A 14,647-nucleotide genomic window follows, 5' to 3' on the forward strand; every position below is an offset into this window, starting at 1 on the left:
TTGCTTAGTATGAATTGTCTTGCCCCTCTCTAAACAGGGATAGAATCAAACGGTTTAGACCCTCCAACACACAGAGAAATTGCATTAAAACTTAATCCCAGTGGAAACACGTAGGAAAAACTAAAATTCAGACCCACACTGCTGATCACTAGCCACGTTTACTGCCCCCGGACCATCAACCTACAGCTGAATGAGGCCTTTCACTAACGCAGCCCAACTGAGGTCTTCCTCAGTTAGCAGCTAATTCTTTCTTGGTGCATTTCCAGTCCTTTTATTATAGTCTCTGCATGAGCTCTGGATTTCCTAAGGTGCCTATCACCTTGATATCTAAGCATTAGTGCGCTAGGTGCCTGTTTTCTAAACAAATCGGTCCTAGACCCTATCCCCAAGAATTGCTCCTGTCTTTGGTGTGTGCATCTGTGTGCGATGAATCATCCACCCATAGGCCTCCAAGGTTCTCAGGGCAGTAGGTAGTTGGTACACACCGTGCAGCAACCATTCAGAGAGATAGAAGGACCTTCCTTGTCCTCTTGGGCAGGGGAGGCAGCCAGAAAACACTCTTCCTCAGCAGCCAAATAAGCTGGCACACCAGAATCCTCTCCCCTCTGTTAGGCAGACTTCACCTAAGCCTTTTTTTTTAAAAATGTGGTTTTCCTGACTGTACCTTGGACCACAGTATCAAAGTACTGACTGCTCTGCAGGGAAAGGTCCACAGTAACCTTCTCAGAGCAGTCTGCTCTTCATCCTAATCCCAATCCCCTGCAAAGAATTACCAGGCACCAAGTTTTGTCTCATTGTGTCTCCAGGGCTCTTTTTCTATGTTATTTCAACATAAGGCCAATAACTCCATAGCCCTGAAATAAATCTCGGTGCCAACTCTGCCCACACATCTACACCAGCGACACCATCATAGGATCTAACCACATCAGCCACACCATCAAGGGCTCAGTCACCTGCACATTTGCTAATGTAATATATGCTATTATGTGCCAGCAATGCCCTTCTGCCACGTACACTGTCCAAACTGGACAGACTCTTTGTAAAAGAATAAATGGACACAAATCAGGTATCTGGAACGGTAACATACAAAAGCTTGTAGGAGAACACTTCAAGTTCTCTGGATACTCAGTAGGAGATTTTAAAGTAGCCACCCTGGAACAAAAACACTTCAAAAACAGACTCCAAAGAGAAACAAGAGAGCTACAATTCATTTGCAAATTTGACACCATCAGTTTAGGACTGAACAAAGACTGGGAGTGGCTGACCAACTACAAAAGCGGTTTCTCCTCTCTTGGTGTTCACACCTCCACATCAGCTGCTGGAAGTGGGCCACATCCTCCACTGACTGAAATGACCTCGTTAATGCTGGCCTCGATTGGGACTCCCTTCTTTTCATGTGCCTCTACATTTATACCTGCCTCTGGAATTTCCACGCCATGCATCTGATGAATTGGGTCTTTGCCCATGAAAGTTTATGCTCCAATAAATCTGTTGGTCTGGAAGGTGCCACAGGACTTCTTGTTGTTTTTGTGGATACAGACTAACACAGCTACCTCTCTGAAACTTGTCTCCCTAGCCCATAACACTCTGTTCTTAATCACTTAGGACCTCAACCCGTTTCCACTGAAATCAACAACAAAACTCCTGGCTCTTGGTTTGCTAGTTGTGTTCACTCCTGATGGGAGTTCCAGAAAGTTCTGTTCTTGTCTGTACCCTTTCAGGGCGTCGACTCATTCTATACTACCACACACTTTACCAAACCTGGCTCTCAAATTAAACCATAGCTTGCTTTGATTCTTCTCTTGTCTGGGAGACAAAGGAGTGGTTTATGCTTTGCATTACTTCTCTAGCGCTAAGTGTCATGACCTGATCACCTGAATGGTGTTCATGGCACTGTTCCCAAACTTACCTCTTTTGCTCATAGTGCTCCTGACCTCCTTCAACTCCTCAAAGCACTGCCTCAGTAGGGAGAAGCTCTCAGTGACGGGGTCTTCCGAGGCGACCTCAGACAGTTTCAGACACAAGAGAATACGCTGCTTCTCCTCATCCATGCTTGTCACTTTAGCAATCACCGTCTGCCCCACCTCAAAGTGGTCTTTGGTGTCCGTCACAAACTTGTCACTCATGGCCTGTTTGGAAAAGAGATCAGCAGATGCAGCTGCTTAGCAAACCTAATGAACTAGAGCACCTTTCAGGAGAGCGCCTTCAAGCATTTCTACAATTGAGCTTCAACCTCTCTCTCAGCTTGGTAGCTATTAATCCAAACTGAGAGCTGAGGAACAAGCACAGGGAAGTTAAGTGACTTGTGCAAGGTCGTAGAGCAGCTCAGTGGCAGGCCTAAGAACAGAACTGAGGAGCTGCAATGCCTCATCTCCTCCTTGATGTGCTAGCTACCTCCCTGTAGCAGTGGCACTTTTTGCAATGCAGTCCCAGACAGACAGACTGATGGCGAGGGAGATGTGCCGCGATTAGGAAAAGGGCTCTTTGTAGCATCCTCAGTTGCCTCTGTGCTCTTTTGTAGTCTTCCCTCCCTTAGACACTCAGAGACACTCAGAGCTCTATAAATAAAATCCTAGCAGATGTTTTTTACTTCCAGTAGGCTGGGGACTGTTGCATGAGTGCAGGAGAGCGGCATTCTCCAGCCCTGCTTACAGCCACATTTTCTGTGCCTGCAAACATTGCGCTGTAAGAGGAAAAGTCACGCTCAGCTTACCGATTTGGGGGCCAGTCCAGCCAGACCAAATGGGAACTCCACAAACACTCCATAGGACATGACGTTTCTCACGTAGCCAGTCAACTGCATCCCAGGTTGGAGTTCAGAGAAACTCCTCACCACATGCTCCTCTTGCACAGCAGAGATCACTGCAGGCTTTCTGCACAGGGTCTAAACAAGAGTCAAGGAACATGGCCTTCTGACCCGGGAAAGAGGGGAGAGGAAAGAAGCTCAGGAGCCTACTAATTACCTTGGCATCCCCAGAGGGTCTCCCCAGAGCCTTCGCCGGTTGTACAACACAGAATCTTAAAAATCACAGCTTTCCAATTACCACCTTGCTTTGTACCTCATGAACTGCTCCAGTTGGAAATTAAAACATTACACCGTCTGGAAGCTGGAAGCCCCTGATGACAAACTCTATAATTAATTAGTAAACAGCCAGCGCTGAGAACCAAAGGCAGGTCATAACTGACATTGATGCAGGCCAGCCAGGGAGAAAAACAAGTTAGTAATCACAATGTTATGATTTTAAAGTGCGATACCTTACAATCTACAAGGGCTAGAAACATAGCCTATCTCTGACGGGATTCCCAGAGGCATACAAGATTCAGTTCAAGTGTCAGTGGTTTGCAAGGAGGTTCCCTTCAAACCACCCCTGGTTCCTGTCTAGGCACCATTCCAGGACTGGATGGAACCAGCCTCCCAACTTACACGAGTGAAATTTCTCTTCTTTGCGCAGTCTAAATTTGAAATAGATTCTTCCATCATTGTATGTGTTCAGTGGCCACAGACTTCATGAATGAACAGTCAAAGGATACAATGCGTCCTCCCTTGACACTTAGGCACATAACCTTATGAAGGACGTCACCCTCTTGTAGCCAGTGGTACAGGAGTTTACAGTTAAGCACGTGATCAGACAGATGCATTGTGGGAAGATGTGCGGAAACACTGTCCGACAAGATGGAAACGTCCAGACCATTATCCTTCTTCTTCAGGATTTTCACGTCAACCATCTGAACAGAGAACAGGAGACATGGAATGTTAGACTGCAAACAACTCTGAGGTCCCGCCCTTGAAATGAGAGGGTGTCAGACTCTAGGCTTTTGAGGTAGTGACTAATAGTCCTGCTAGGAACAAGGACCTGTCACATTTCAATAGCAGAGAACCTCAGAATCACCAGACAGATTTATCAGAAAACACCCTGGATGTCAAAGTCTGGAAAACTCATTTGATCAGATAGGAGGAGGGGATGGGATCATTTAAATAAAACACCCCCATGCTGGCAGCAGTAAAAGTGTATTTACATGGTGGCAGCAGTACCTTTTGTTCTAAAGTGACACTGAAACTCTTAAAAAGCTATTGCCTTGACATCTCAAATATTTACCTATGATTGAAACTCAGCCACCTCTGGAGGAAAAAAACGGGGCAGCTGTCAGCACACTGCAGCATGCCAGCTTAAGAAACCAATGTGACCAGCACATCCACTGGGAATTAACTCAGAAGGTCTATGACCGTCTTATAGAGGTCAGACCAGATGGTCACAGTGGTCCCTTCCGACCTCACAACAGCAATGGGCAACCTAGGCTAGTGAGTGGACTGCATCAGCGGCCCTCCTTCCTCTCAGTGTTGTAACAAGATGTTGTAACCAAGAGAATCTCCCGGGAAAGGGTATTTTTGCTAACTTCACTTGTGCACCTACACTTTGCGGGGTGTGCCAGGTGAACCGCAGTCATGCTTTGATGGGATGCAGAGAGACCACATCGCTCTCACAGTCAGCGTTGTACACAATCAGTCCACATATGGCCTCACGTGCCCCTGCGTCACATGCATGGTACTTTAGTAAAACCAGGAGGAAGAAGCCCTGCATATGGGCAACAGCAGCAAAATGTCTATTGGCTGCACATGCAACCCCAGTGGGATGCAGGTTGCGCACTATGGCCTTATACAGTAATCTGCTGGGACTGCTGGAGTTAGCACCCTATTCTTGCGATAATCTCCTGGGGCTCCTTTGTTCTCCCTCTTCTAAAAGGCATCAGGATCTTCTCTAGATCCATAATGGGAAGCCAGCCTCACAATAGGTGAAACACTGATTCTATTTCTTCATTTACCTGCCCTGCGGATCAGCCTTTCTGCATCTCCTGGCCTCTTTTCACCTCACTCTGTCTCTTTAGCTGCCTGGTCACTAACCGTTTTAATATATTCACAGAAGTATGTTCTCTAACATACCGCTATATGACGCGCTGTCTCATTACTTTTCTCTACACGCTTACTCTGGGATGGCACTTCTATGAGAGATACCTGCATGTCATTGTCCACACCTAGTGAGAATCCTTAAGCAGGTTTCAGAAGTTAAATAATTTCCTTAGTGACCAGGGTGGAGGACAGGTGGGAGGAGAGGAACAGGAAGGCGAGGAGACTGATGGCATTTATAATCAATACCTGTCCAATTTCGTAAGTCACTTCCCGACTCTTCTTTGCAGTTTGTTCTCCTCCCTCCTCTGCGAGAGGTCTGCTCATCAACTTGAAGGACAGCAGCAGCTTCTCCTGCTCCGGCTCGCTCTTTAAGACTAGTACTTTAACAACCTATTGAAAAGAAATAAAAAAAACATTTAACAGAAGTTTTCCACAGGCCCACTCTTCTCTCTAGTGTACAGCAGTACTGTGCATAAATCAATGAAATAATTATTCAATACCTTCCCCCACCCCACATTCAAGTCCATCAGAGACAGGTGCATCCTGGAGGTTAATGCCTGGCTGCGTAAATGGTGTCACCAGGAGGGCTTTGTCTTCCTCAACCATGGGATGCTGTTCCAGGAAGGACTGCTAGGCAGAGATGGCGTTCACCTTTCGAGGAGAGGGAAGACCCTATTTGGACGCAGACTGGCTACCCTAGTGAGGAGGGTTTTAAACTAGGTTCGACGGGGACAAGGGAGCAACAAACATGAAGGAATTCAGATTCACAAAACCAGTGTGAGGTGAGCATAATCCTCGCATCTCAAATGGGAAACTGAGGCACAGGAGACATTTAGATGACTTGCCCATGACAGAGCTGGGAATGGAACCCAGGTCTCCGGATTCTCACCCGCAGACCATACCTTTTATGCAGCTGCTCAATATTCCAGCATTGAAAATAAATGAAAGGCTCTATGAATAGGGTGAGCAGGATGTCCCAAAGCACAGACTGGAATTAAAAGCAGTTAGACATTGGTAAAGGGACCAGGCCTAGCGTGGGTGAGATTTTGGAAAATTTAGACTTAAAAGAGCATGCTCCTGACCCTGAAAATAAAAGTTTTCACTCCCCTGAAAAAAAGGGCCGCAGCATGGAGCCCTCCCCACCATGCTGAGCAAGCTGACAAGCCAACTACCCTGGGGCTAGGTTTCTCTGCCAGCCTGGCTATGTAGGCTACACTACACAGCTCTGTGCCTGATACACTCTCGGAAGCAGGTAAGGGCCAGAAACATGCAAGAGCACAGCCGTGCAAAGTTGTTGAGGGGAAGGAGTCTCAAACAGACCAGCCTGTTTAACTGCATAAAGGACAGAGGAAACAACTGCGCTAAGGGAACATTTTCAAAATCCCCAATCCTTTCAGTCCCCCCATGTTATCTGTGCCAGTTAGATGATTTCCCACGAGGCGCACAGTTTGCAGTAAACATCTCTGATTGGAGTCCTTTAAACCTTTGGACTCAAGGTGAGTTTGGAGGTGTTTCACACCTGATGGAATCCAGCTCTTAAGAGCTATGGGGGACACAACAGGGCAGGGGACAGAAGGCTGCTAGTAGGCAGTGCTAGACAGGGACGCTTCCCTCGGGTGAGTGGTTTCGTTTCCCATGAGAGGCCCTTCTTCCCTGTTATCAGGTTGTCCTTATGATTATACATTGGTGCGACAGCATCACGCGACTGTCCAGGAAAAATCTACTTCAGGGACCTAAAAGCCAGTGGCAAGCAGGTGATTGCTCATACAGGCTAGATTTCTTACTCGCCTGTCTAATCGTAGCACAGCAGAGGGGCCAACGCACCCCACACTGCAAACCAGAGCGCCAGGCAGGTCTAATGGTTAGGCATGTCTGCCTTGCTAGTATTGCTTTACAGGTCTCTAGGTGCATTCGGTTCCCAGGTGGTCCTCCCAAGCCATAACCTACTAGCGGGCATCTTCTTTCCTCTCTGTCAGTGCAATGTCAGGAATGTCTCTGTTGTGTTTATCCCACGGGGCGGTATCTGTGCATTGCGGTTACCTGGCCTTTGTAGAAGACTTTTTCTGGGGAAGGGATGGGCTCCGAGCTCAGTTCGTTCTTGGGAACCAGACCTTTCACATCATTGTAGAACTTCACAATGCAGCCGAACTCCCTGGCGCACACAATGAAGCCATGTGTGATCAGGCCGGGCTTTGCGGCCTCGTAACTAGTGAGGACTGGAAGTTTTGAGGTGACCAAAGTTTTCTTCAGAGTTAGGATCAGCTTCTTTTCCTCAGGATGAGATATTAACACCTAGGAGAATGAGGTGGGATGAGAGGTTAGGGTGAGTACAAAGAAGCTTTTCCAGCAGGGAAAAGGCAGCAAACCCTTGATTCATATTTACTACATGGAAGGATCTCACATACATCTGCAAGCTGGTGCTACCCTCAGACATCCTGAAGCAACAGTGCTTTGGAGATCCTCAGAGGTAAGACAAAGTACCTTACAAATATCCATGCTGACAATGTCTCGGGAGCTAACCTTGATAACGCAGAAGATGTCAAGTGACTTGGTGTCTAAGTTCATGGTGGTTTTCCCTTTGCCTGAATTTGTGTGCCAGCAAGCTCCAACAGGAGCAAAACCCGTCCCCACATGAGGTGCATGATAGCATATTAATCTCAGTAAGTCTAGCAGAAAGCCAGGAAGGTGAATTAAATGTGTGCATGGAAGTGGGTGGGAGTAAAGTCAGCACATAAAATTCAAATGCTTCTTCAGCGACAGCTGGGGCTATTTCAGTAGGACAGACGGCAGCATGACTTATGAGGAGCAGCACAAGGAAATGCAGGGTTTCCTGTTCAACATTTGGATTCCTAAAAGCAATCGCCCTAAGGATTTCAAATGGTCACGGCCTCTGAAGTCGTTAAACACTCTTGAGGTTTTGGGAAGTGAAATGATTCCATCCAACATGTACAGTGCTCAGTTCATCCCAGGGTCTCAAAGCACTTTAAGAAGAGAGCAAGTATCACTAGCACTGGTTGATAGGGAGGAAGCTGACAAGTTAAGGCCTAAACATTTTCAAGTGTCCACTTAGAAGGATCACAACCTGAGCCCCTGACTTTCAGAGCTGTTGGGTATTTGCAGCACCCATTACTGTTGTGGAGTTGTGGGTGCTCAATAGCTCCCAAAATCAGTCCCCCTGTGTTTGTAGCTAGGCACCAAAGACCCTGAGACCATCCAAAGCCGTGGATGCTTGAATGCATGGGCATAATTTGATCAGGCCACACAGTGAAGCAATCCGCCCCACATGGAATCCAGTGACCTAAAGGGAGGGGCAACTAAGAAAAGGGAGCAGCTTCTCCTTCCAAAATACCAGCGGCCTCAAGCTCCAAGACTACTTATAAACTAAGTGCATGAGAGAGTCACCCACTCTCAGCAGAAATCAGCCCAGTCTCTAAGACATGGCTCTGGTGGAAGGGGACAACTTCAGACAGCCCAAGCCCTCGGCTGGCTCCTGGCAGGAGGATCTCACCCGGCACTTGACCTCATCTCCCACGCTGTACTTCTTCTCGGGCTGTTTCAGGAGTACGTCCGCCAGGTGCAGGTGAGGCACCAGCCCCCTGATGTGATCAGTCACCTTCACCTGCATCCCCACGGGTTTCAGCGCCAACACTCTGCCCTAGAGTCCGAAGGAGAGAGCAGGATTGAAAGTTTTCAGTGTGGGCTGGGGAGGTGCATGGGAAATAGCTGACCCACAACTCCAAACGTAAACACACATTATCCCTCCCCACCCCAAACTCTACCATGTGTACTAACCACACACAGAGCAACAGTGTTACAGGAAGGAAGCTACCCTGCTCCTTGCACCTTGGCTGCCAGCGCTGCATTTGCCACATACTGGTTCAGCAGAAGCCAATGGTACAGTTCCCACTGACTTCCAATAGACCAGGATCTGATCCTATCTGTACAATAAACTGTTTTATCCAGCGTTCAAACAACTGGAATTCTCAATTAACCAGCATTCCATCCCGCCCCAGCCATCCCCTTCTTACTGTGGTGACCTCTTAGTGAGTGTGTGTGTGGCTGGCAGCTCCTCCTCTCTCCTGCCCAGTGCCTGCCGCCCTGAGTAACAGCACAGCAGCCACCTCCAGAATGGCTCCCCGTCCAGTGCATGACACAGCTCCCCACATGGCACAGCCGTGCCTGAGCCCCACAAGCGGCTCCCTGCCATCCCCACCAACAAGGTAATGGGACAGCAGTTGAATAGGAGCTGGTGCTCTGGCTGGAGGCAGAGAGTGTTGAACTCTGTTATCCAGCATATTTAAACATGCAGCTGCTTCCCGGTCCCAGGGCTGCTGGATTATCCCGGGGGTGAGCATAAAATTTCAAAAGAGGGGGTGCGGCATGACAGGCTGCTAAGTCTGAGGCTCATCCCTCTCATTAAAAATGTTGAACTATGTTATGGTTTGTATGTCTGTGTTCACATTTATATCCTGATTACCAAAGTTTATACATTCTACATACTTATTTTCTTACACGTGCTGAAAAAGAGTTTTTATATGAACATAACTGAAATTTCCATCAGTTTGGGTTACATTAGACAGGTTGTGGGGGGCCCTGCTAAATGAAGGGACAAAAGTGGGGCCCAACGTAAAATGTTGGCTCACCCCTAGATTATCCTACCCCCACCAAGGCAACTCGGACAAACGTGGGCTGACGTGTTGCTCAGCTAGGTAACTACAGCCAGGACAACCTGCGAGATACTTTTCTTGGTGCTGTATTTGCATTCTCAGTACTGGTCTGAGACAAACAGGTGTGAACGGATATTAACCAGGCAAAGGAAATGTGCCTTGGCTAAGACATAGCAACAAGCACAAACGCTGTACAATGCCAAACGTGCAACGTTCTCTCATGATCTTACCTGGACCACGTGCCCAGGACAGACGTCCTGGTATCTCAGAAACCGAGCAGCAATAATTTGACTAGGAGAAGATGCAGCAAAGGTTAGTTTGCCAGAGTCATTTTTAATGTGAGGGAAAACCTAGAAGACGCATTCCCCCGACTCCGGTGCCTTCCAGAATACACTTAGCCCCCATTTACCACATCAATGCTGTGTCTGCCCATAGCCCTGTGTCAGCATCATGATGACCACCCCTCCATTAAAGTGCTTGTTGTCTAAGCTTTGTCCCAGCTTATGAGGCAAAGGATGGTGGGAAGCAGCCACAGCCCCATTCACAGGGAACCCACAGGCCCTCAGAGGACACTATCTATACTAGACAGGGAGGAGCGCAAGCCTGAGACTTGCTCTATCAAAGTCTTCCTGTGACCTTGGGCAAGTCACTTAGTCCCTCTGGGCCTCAGTTCCCATCTGTGCAAGGGGCATAACAGCTGTTGAGCGGAGAACTGCTTTCAAAGTTGCAAGATGCTCAGCTACCAAGAAACGTGGCCAAATGAGTACAACTGATAAAGATTATAAGTGGAAACCCCAAAGAGTGGGTTCCAGCCAAACAAAGCAGCCTGGTATTTTCCAATGCCTAAGAGTTCCTTTTATCACACTGGCTCCCACAAACAATTCTGAAACAACACAGGAAACTTACCGTTTCAAAGACAACAGGGCCAGCTCATCCATAAGGCTGTAGTCAATGATTCGACATCTGTGCTTGCTTCCCATTTTAAATGCCCCTGGTTTGAAGGATTTTTTGGTGTCCGAAAGATGCTTCAGCTACAAAAAAAAAAAAACGCAATGTATCACCATCTGGAAACAGAGCTGGTACTGACTTGGAACAACAAGACCAGAACTGGCTTGAAGTACAGATAACAGAGCAGTAAGATTCAGCAATTTTCACATGAATGTTTCTAACCAGGTAAGCTGTAACACTTACATCCCTCTGCAAGGGTTAGTTGGGAGGATGGATGGGGACTCGGGCAAACCCATTATGCTGGGGAGCAGCTGGAAGTTAAAACTCCCAAAGCCGGCACTCTCTCATCTGGCAATATCTGTTGTCTGGCTGGACCACGGATCTTGCAGGCCCAGAGAGCCACCAGGCTGGGAGGAGGGGCCAGCCAGAGCAGCAGCGAGAGGTCAGGGCAGGGCAGTCATAGCTGGTCTGGCTGCAAGAGGGGGCTAGCAGTAGCAGGGAGCAGTGGCCTGGGCTGGTAAACTGGCAGCTCATCTCCTGGGCTGTGCAGGAAGCCGTGGCCCCTGGAAGCCCTGGCTGGGGCTGTGAGAGAAGCCATGCTCTGGGCCATGCAGGAAGCTGCGACCCCTGGAAGCCCCGGCTGGGGCTGTGAGAGAAGCCATGCTCTGGGCCATGCAGGAAGCTGCAACCCCTGGAACTCATGGCTGGGGCTGCGAGAGAAGCCACAGCCCCAGGAAGCTGTGGCCGCGGTGTGTTGGCTGGGGCCAGCAGAAGAGAAGCCTGCGTGAGGGTAGAGGAGGTTGGGAATCTGTGGGCAGGGAACCCAAGAGCAGCGTCTCAGTAGGGAAACAGAATTGACCACCCCTCATCCAGCAAGATCCATGGTCCGGGACTGCTCAGGTCCCAAGGATGCTGGATGAGGGAGGCTGATCCTGCAGTACAATAGTTACCGTTCAGGAAGAAGTTGTGTTTTACCCTTCATATGAGCGGCAGCATTCTGCTAGCAGAATTTTTTCATGGACCATTAAGAGCACGAGAAACAGGCCACCCGAACAGGTTTGAGCTGAGCCCAAATGCCAAGCTGGACACACTGTATACTAACCTCATTTCTGAGGACCACTCTGAGCACCTATGGAGTTCCAGATATTATAAGACCAGAGACTTCCCTAAGCATTTCGAGCTCAGCCCTGCAAGTTACCAAGTGCCCCCCACAGGCGTGAAGGATACTCAACCCTGCCAAGGCCTGGACCTTAGGGAGGAAATTACAGGCTCAAGTGCAGCCCAGGTCAGTAAACCCATCCCCAAGGCAGAAAGCAACCAGGGTAGCCCTGAGAAGAGATTCAAAGGATGGGGGAGGAAGGGATTTTTTGTGGGGGCAGCAAGGAAATAACAGCAGGATGCGAGTGGAAGCCAAGGACAAAGGAAGAGCAGGTCAGAGAAGCAAAACAAGACTATTCTTCCCTCAAAGAACCGGCCAACATCTCATACAGCATTCCGGACAAATGCCCTCTGCAGTAACAGTCTTGTATTGTGCATTGACTCCTTTGCTAATAGTGTCCTTTTCTCCCATCCTGCTTGTGCACTGGGCGAAAGGTTTCAATGAGTCTTTGACCTTGCAGTCCCCTACCGACCCAATCCAAGACCAGTAGAGCACTGCAAAGCAGCGGACAGCTGCTTTTTATTTGCGGATGTTGCGCTCACCATCTTTGTGGATCACGGACGGGATGCAGATCCGCATTTTGGTATTTGCACAGACCTATTACAGTAAGATGGGTGCTGGTGTGGGTGCAGAGGTGGATACTTATGAAGATGTGTGTCTGACCCCCGGTCGGCACAAATTAATTACTGTGGATGCGGATGCAATTTTTGTATCTCCACAGGGCTTTAAGGACAGGCAGCACTAGAGAATGGGCCCAGTCAACCCACCTTCTCCAGCTTGGCTCCTCCCTCACCATTCTGCATTTGTTTTGACAAAGGGGAGGAAAACCAACCAAAATTAAATCACCTCAGCCTGAAACACTCCCCCAGCCCACAGAGTACATAACACAGTGTGACACAGAGGCTCCTTGGCAAAGGGTTCCTTGCTCTTCACAAACAAGTCTCATCTCAAAGAGGACACACTACACCGAACTCGTCTACAGATAAACGTCTAGGGAAAGAGTAACCTGCAAGGCATCCACAGAACACTTGGAATCTGTCAGGACTCAACTATCATTGTGAGATGTAGATACAAGGAATATCTAAAGAATAATGTATTTATATTCAAAGTCTGCTTTGTAAGCCTGGAGGAGAAGTTAGACACCGGCCTAATATATCTTGGTAATGCTCCTTTAATGAAGGAAGGAATTGTTCCCTGGTCTGGTTAGCAGGTGATGCAATGCAAGGTCAACTGTCCAGCCCAAGACTTAAAAAGGAAACCATACAAGAAGTGCCAACACCCCAAACCACCTGAAGGCAGAAAAGGGGCAGAATATTGAGATGGGGGTTTGCCCTGTGCAGGCACAGAAACAAAAGAGGACAGGGAAAGAAGAGACATCTCGAGAGCAGGGATGCTCTTGTGAAAGATTGGATCCGAGTTCATGTCAAGCCAGGAAGAGAAGAGTGGGAGGACAGAGACCTACTTTATTCGACAGGAAAGGTAACTATTAATGAAAGCCTCACATTTGCGGGTTTATGACGTTTTTATTTTTTATTGCAACTATTCGTTCCCATCACTTCCTCATTTCCAGATATGACTAATTTTATGATAAAAAGAAATAAAGCAAGTTTACTTAAGTGCTCCCAAGTGTTGTGGTTTACAGGAGTGGTGGTTTGACTTAAAGGGAGAAGCCGATGTCAGGGGCTGGATGTGAAAGGGAAATAATGCAAAGGACCACTGGCTGCAGCAAGGTGAAAAATAGCTGCCACAGGCCAGAGGAGAGTGTTGGAGTGGCTGAAAAGTGGGTGGTGTTCAGCAGCTCACAGCCAGCCATACCAAAGCAAGACTTCATGCTGGAGGCAGACATGCCATGGTGACTCTCAGTCCCCTACTCAGACCCTGCTCTTGGGCTCTGAGAATCGTCACAACCAGGCACTGAGCCAACTGTAAGATGGTACCCACGTGCAAAGACAGTGTGGGATGGCTAGGGTTCAGCATGTCTGTGCTCAAACATTATTCCCCTGCCAAGTTTCCTCATTGTTACTTTTAACACACGCATCAAAGATTTAGTTCTACGATGTTAAGCTGTTTCCATCTGTTGGTTATTTGCAGCTCTAGAGAGGAGCTTAATGGAACTATAGTCACTAAATTAAGTTACTGCACAAGTTCCACCAGTGCTCCCACAGAGCTACACTGAGACCCAGCCGGTGGGGAACCAAGGATGAAATACCTTTCAGAATCTGGCCCTGAAACCTTAAATCCCACTGAAAGTGACTTCTGAGAGTGGCTTATGGCTTTGGGCTCCTAAGTCACAGAAGTGCTTTTGAACATTTTATCCATTGTCTATGGCACATAGGGGTTAATTTGGGGGATTAAAACCCCATGAGAAGCTCATGCTTTTCAGCAAGGGCTAAGAGTTAGTCTTCCTCCACATTTGATTTTGTTTTGTTTACTAATAAAAATCAAGTACCATCAGCCTCTACCCACCAGGCTTGCTCAACCTTCAACATACTCCACACCCAGAGCATATCGCTTATCCGATACATTTCCTCGTGGGGTGCTCAACTGCCCCAGGACCCATCCCCAGTCCAAGCTTCCCTGTCTCTCCTCACCCGCTCTACAACCAAGCTCTTCCTGCCCAGTTCTGCCACCTCCTCCAAGCATGCCCTGTCGCAGGTCTTCCCCTCCTTCCTGAAACACTCCCGGCCAGCCACACAACAGCCAGTCCAGGTGGGTGGGAGGCAATGGGAGGGAGGAGAAATTGAGACTGGTGGGGCCACCAGTGGGCAGGAGGCGCTGCAGGATAGCGGAAGGGAACTGGCTGCTAGTGGATGCTAATATCTGCTAATATTTTTCCATTGGTGCCCCAGGGCTGGAGGACCTACGGAGTGTCAGCATCTACCCTGGAAATGGAAGCTTATAATGGCAAAGCCCATTTTCATGTTAAATGATACCATGCTACAGAAACGCAGGGAGATAAAAAGAACA

At 48.3% G+C, this 14,647-nt stretch overlaps 1 protein-coding gene across 4 annotated transcripts in view; it reads right to left on the reverse strand.

Annotated features, from left to right (window-relative positions):
- PDCD11 (programmed cell death 11) overlaps window positions 1-14,647 on the reverse strand; it is a 51,265-nt gene that overhangs the window by 21,011 nt on the left and 15,607 nt on the right. For all 4 annotated transcript variants that reach the window (XR_012646198.1, XM_074999229.1, XM_074999228.1 and 1 more), the window contains 8 exons: window positions 10,480-10,604; window positions 9,804-9,864; window positions 8,415-8,561; window positions 6,947-7,198; window positions 5,153-5,296; window positions 3,532-3,726; window positions 2,714-2,884; window positions 1,910-2,129 (listed from right to left, as the gene is read on the reverse strand). Coding sequence is in view for 3 of the 4 variants with exons in the window: in XM_074999229.1 (XP_074855330.1) it covers window positions 1,910-2,129; window positions 2,714-2,884; window positions 3,532-3,726; window positions 5,153-5,296; window positions 6,947-7,198; window positions 8,415-8,561; window positions 9,804-9,864; window positions 10,480-10,604 (1,315 nt within the window). In the remaining variant the exon portion in view is untranslated. The remainder of the gene's footprint in view (window positions 1-1,909; window positions 2,130-2,713; window positions 2,885-3,531; window positions 3,727-5,152; window positions 5,297-6,946; window positions 7,199-8,414; window positions 8,562-9,803; window positions 9,865-10,479; window positions 10,605-14,647) is intronic.

Source organism: Carettochelys insculpta, chromosome 7, assembly GCF_033958435.1.
Source record: "Carettochelys insculpta isolate YL-2023 chromosome 7, ASM3395843v1, whole genome shotgun sequence".
NCBI classification, from domain to species: Eukaryota; Metazoa; Chordata; order Testudines; family Carettochelyidae; genus Carettochelys; species Carettochelys insculpta.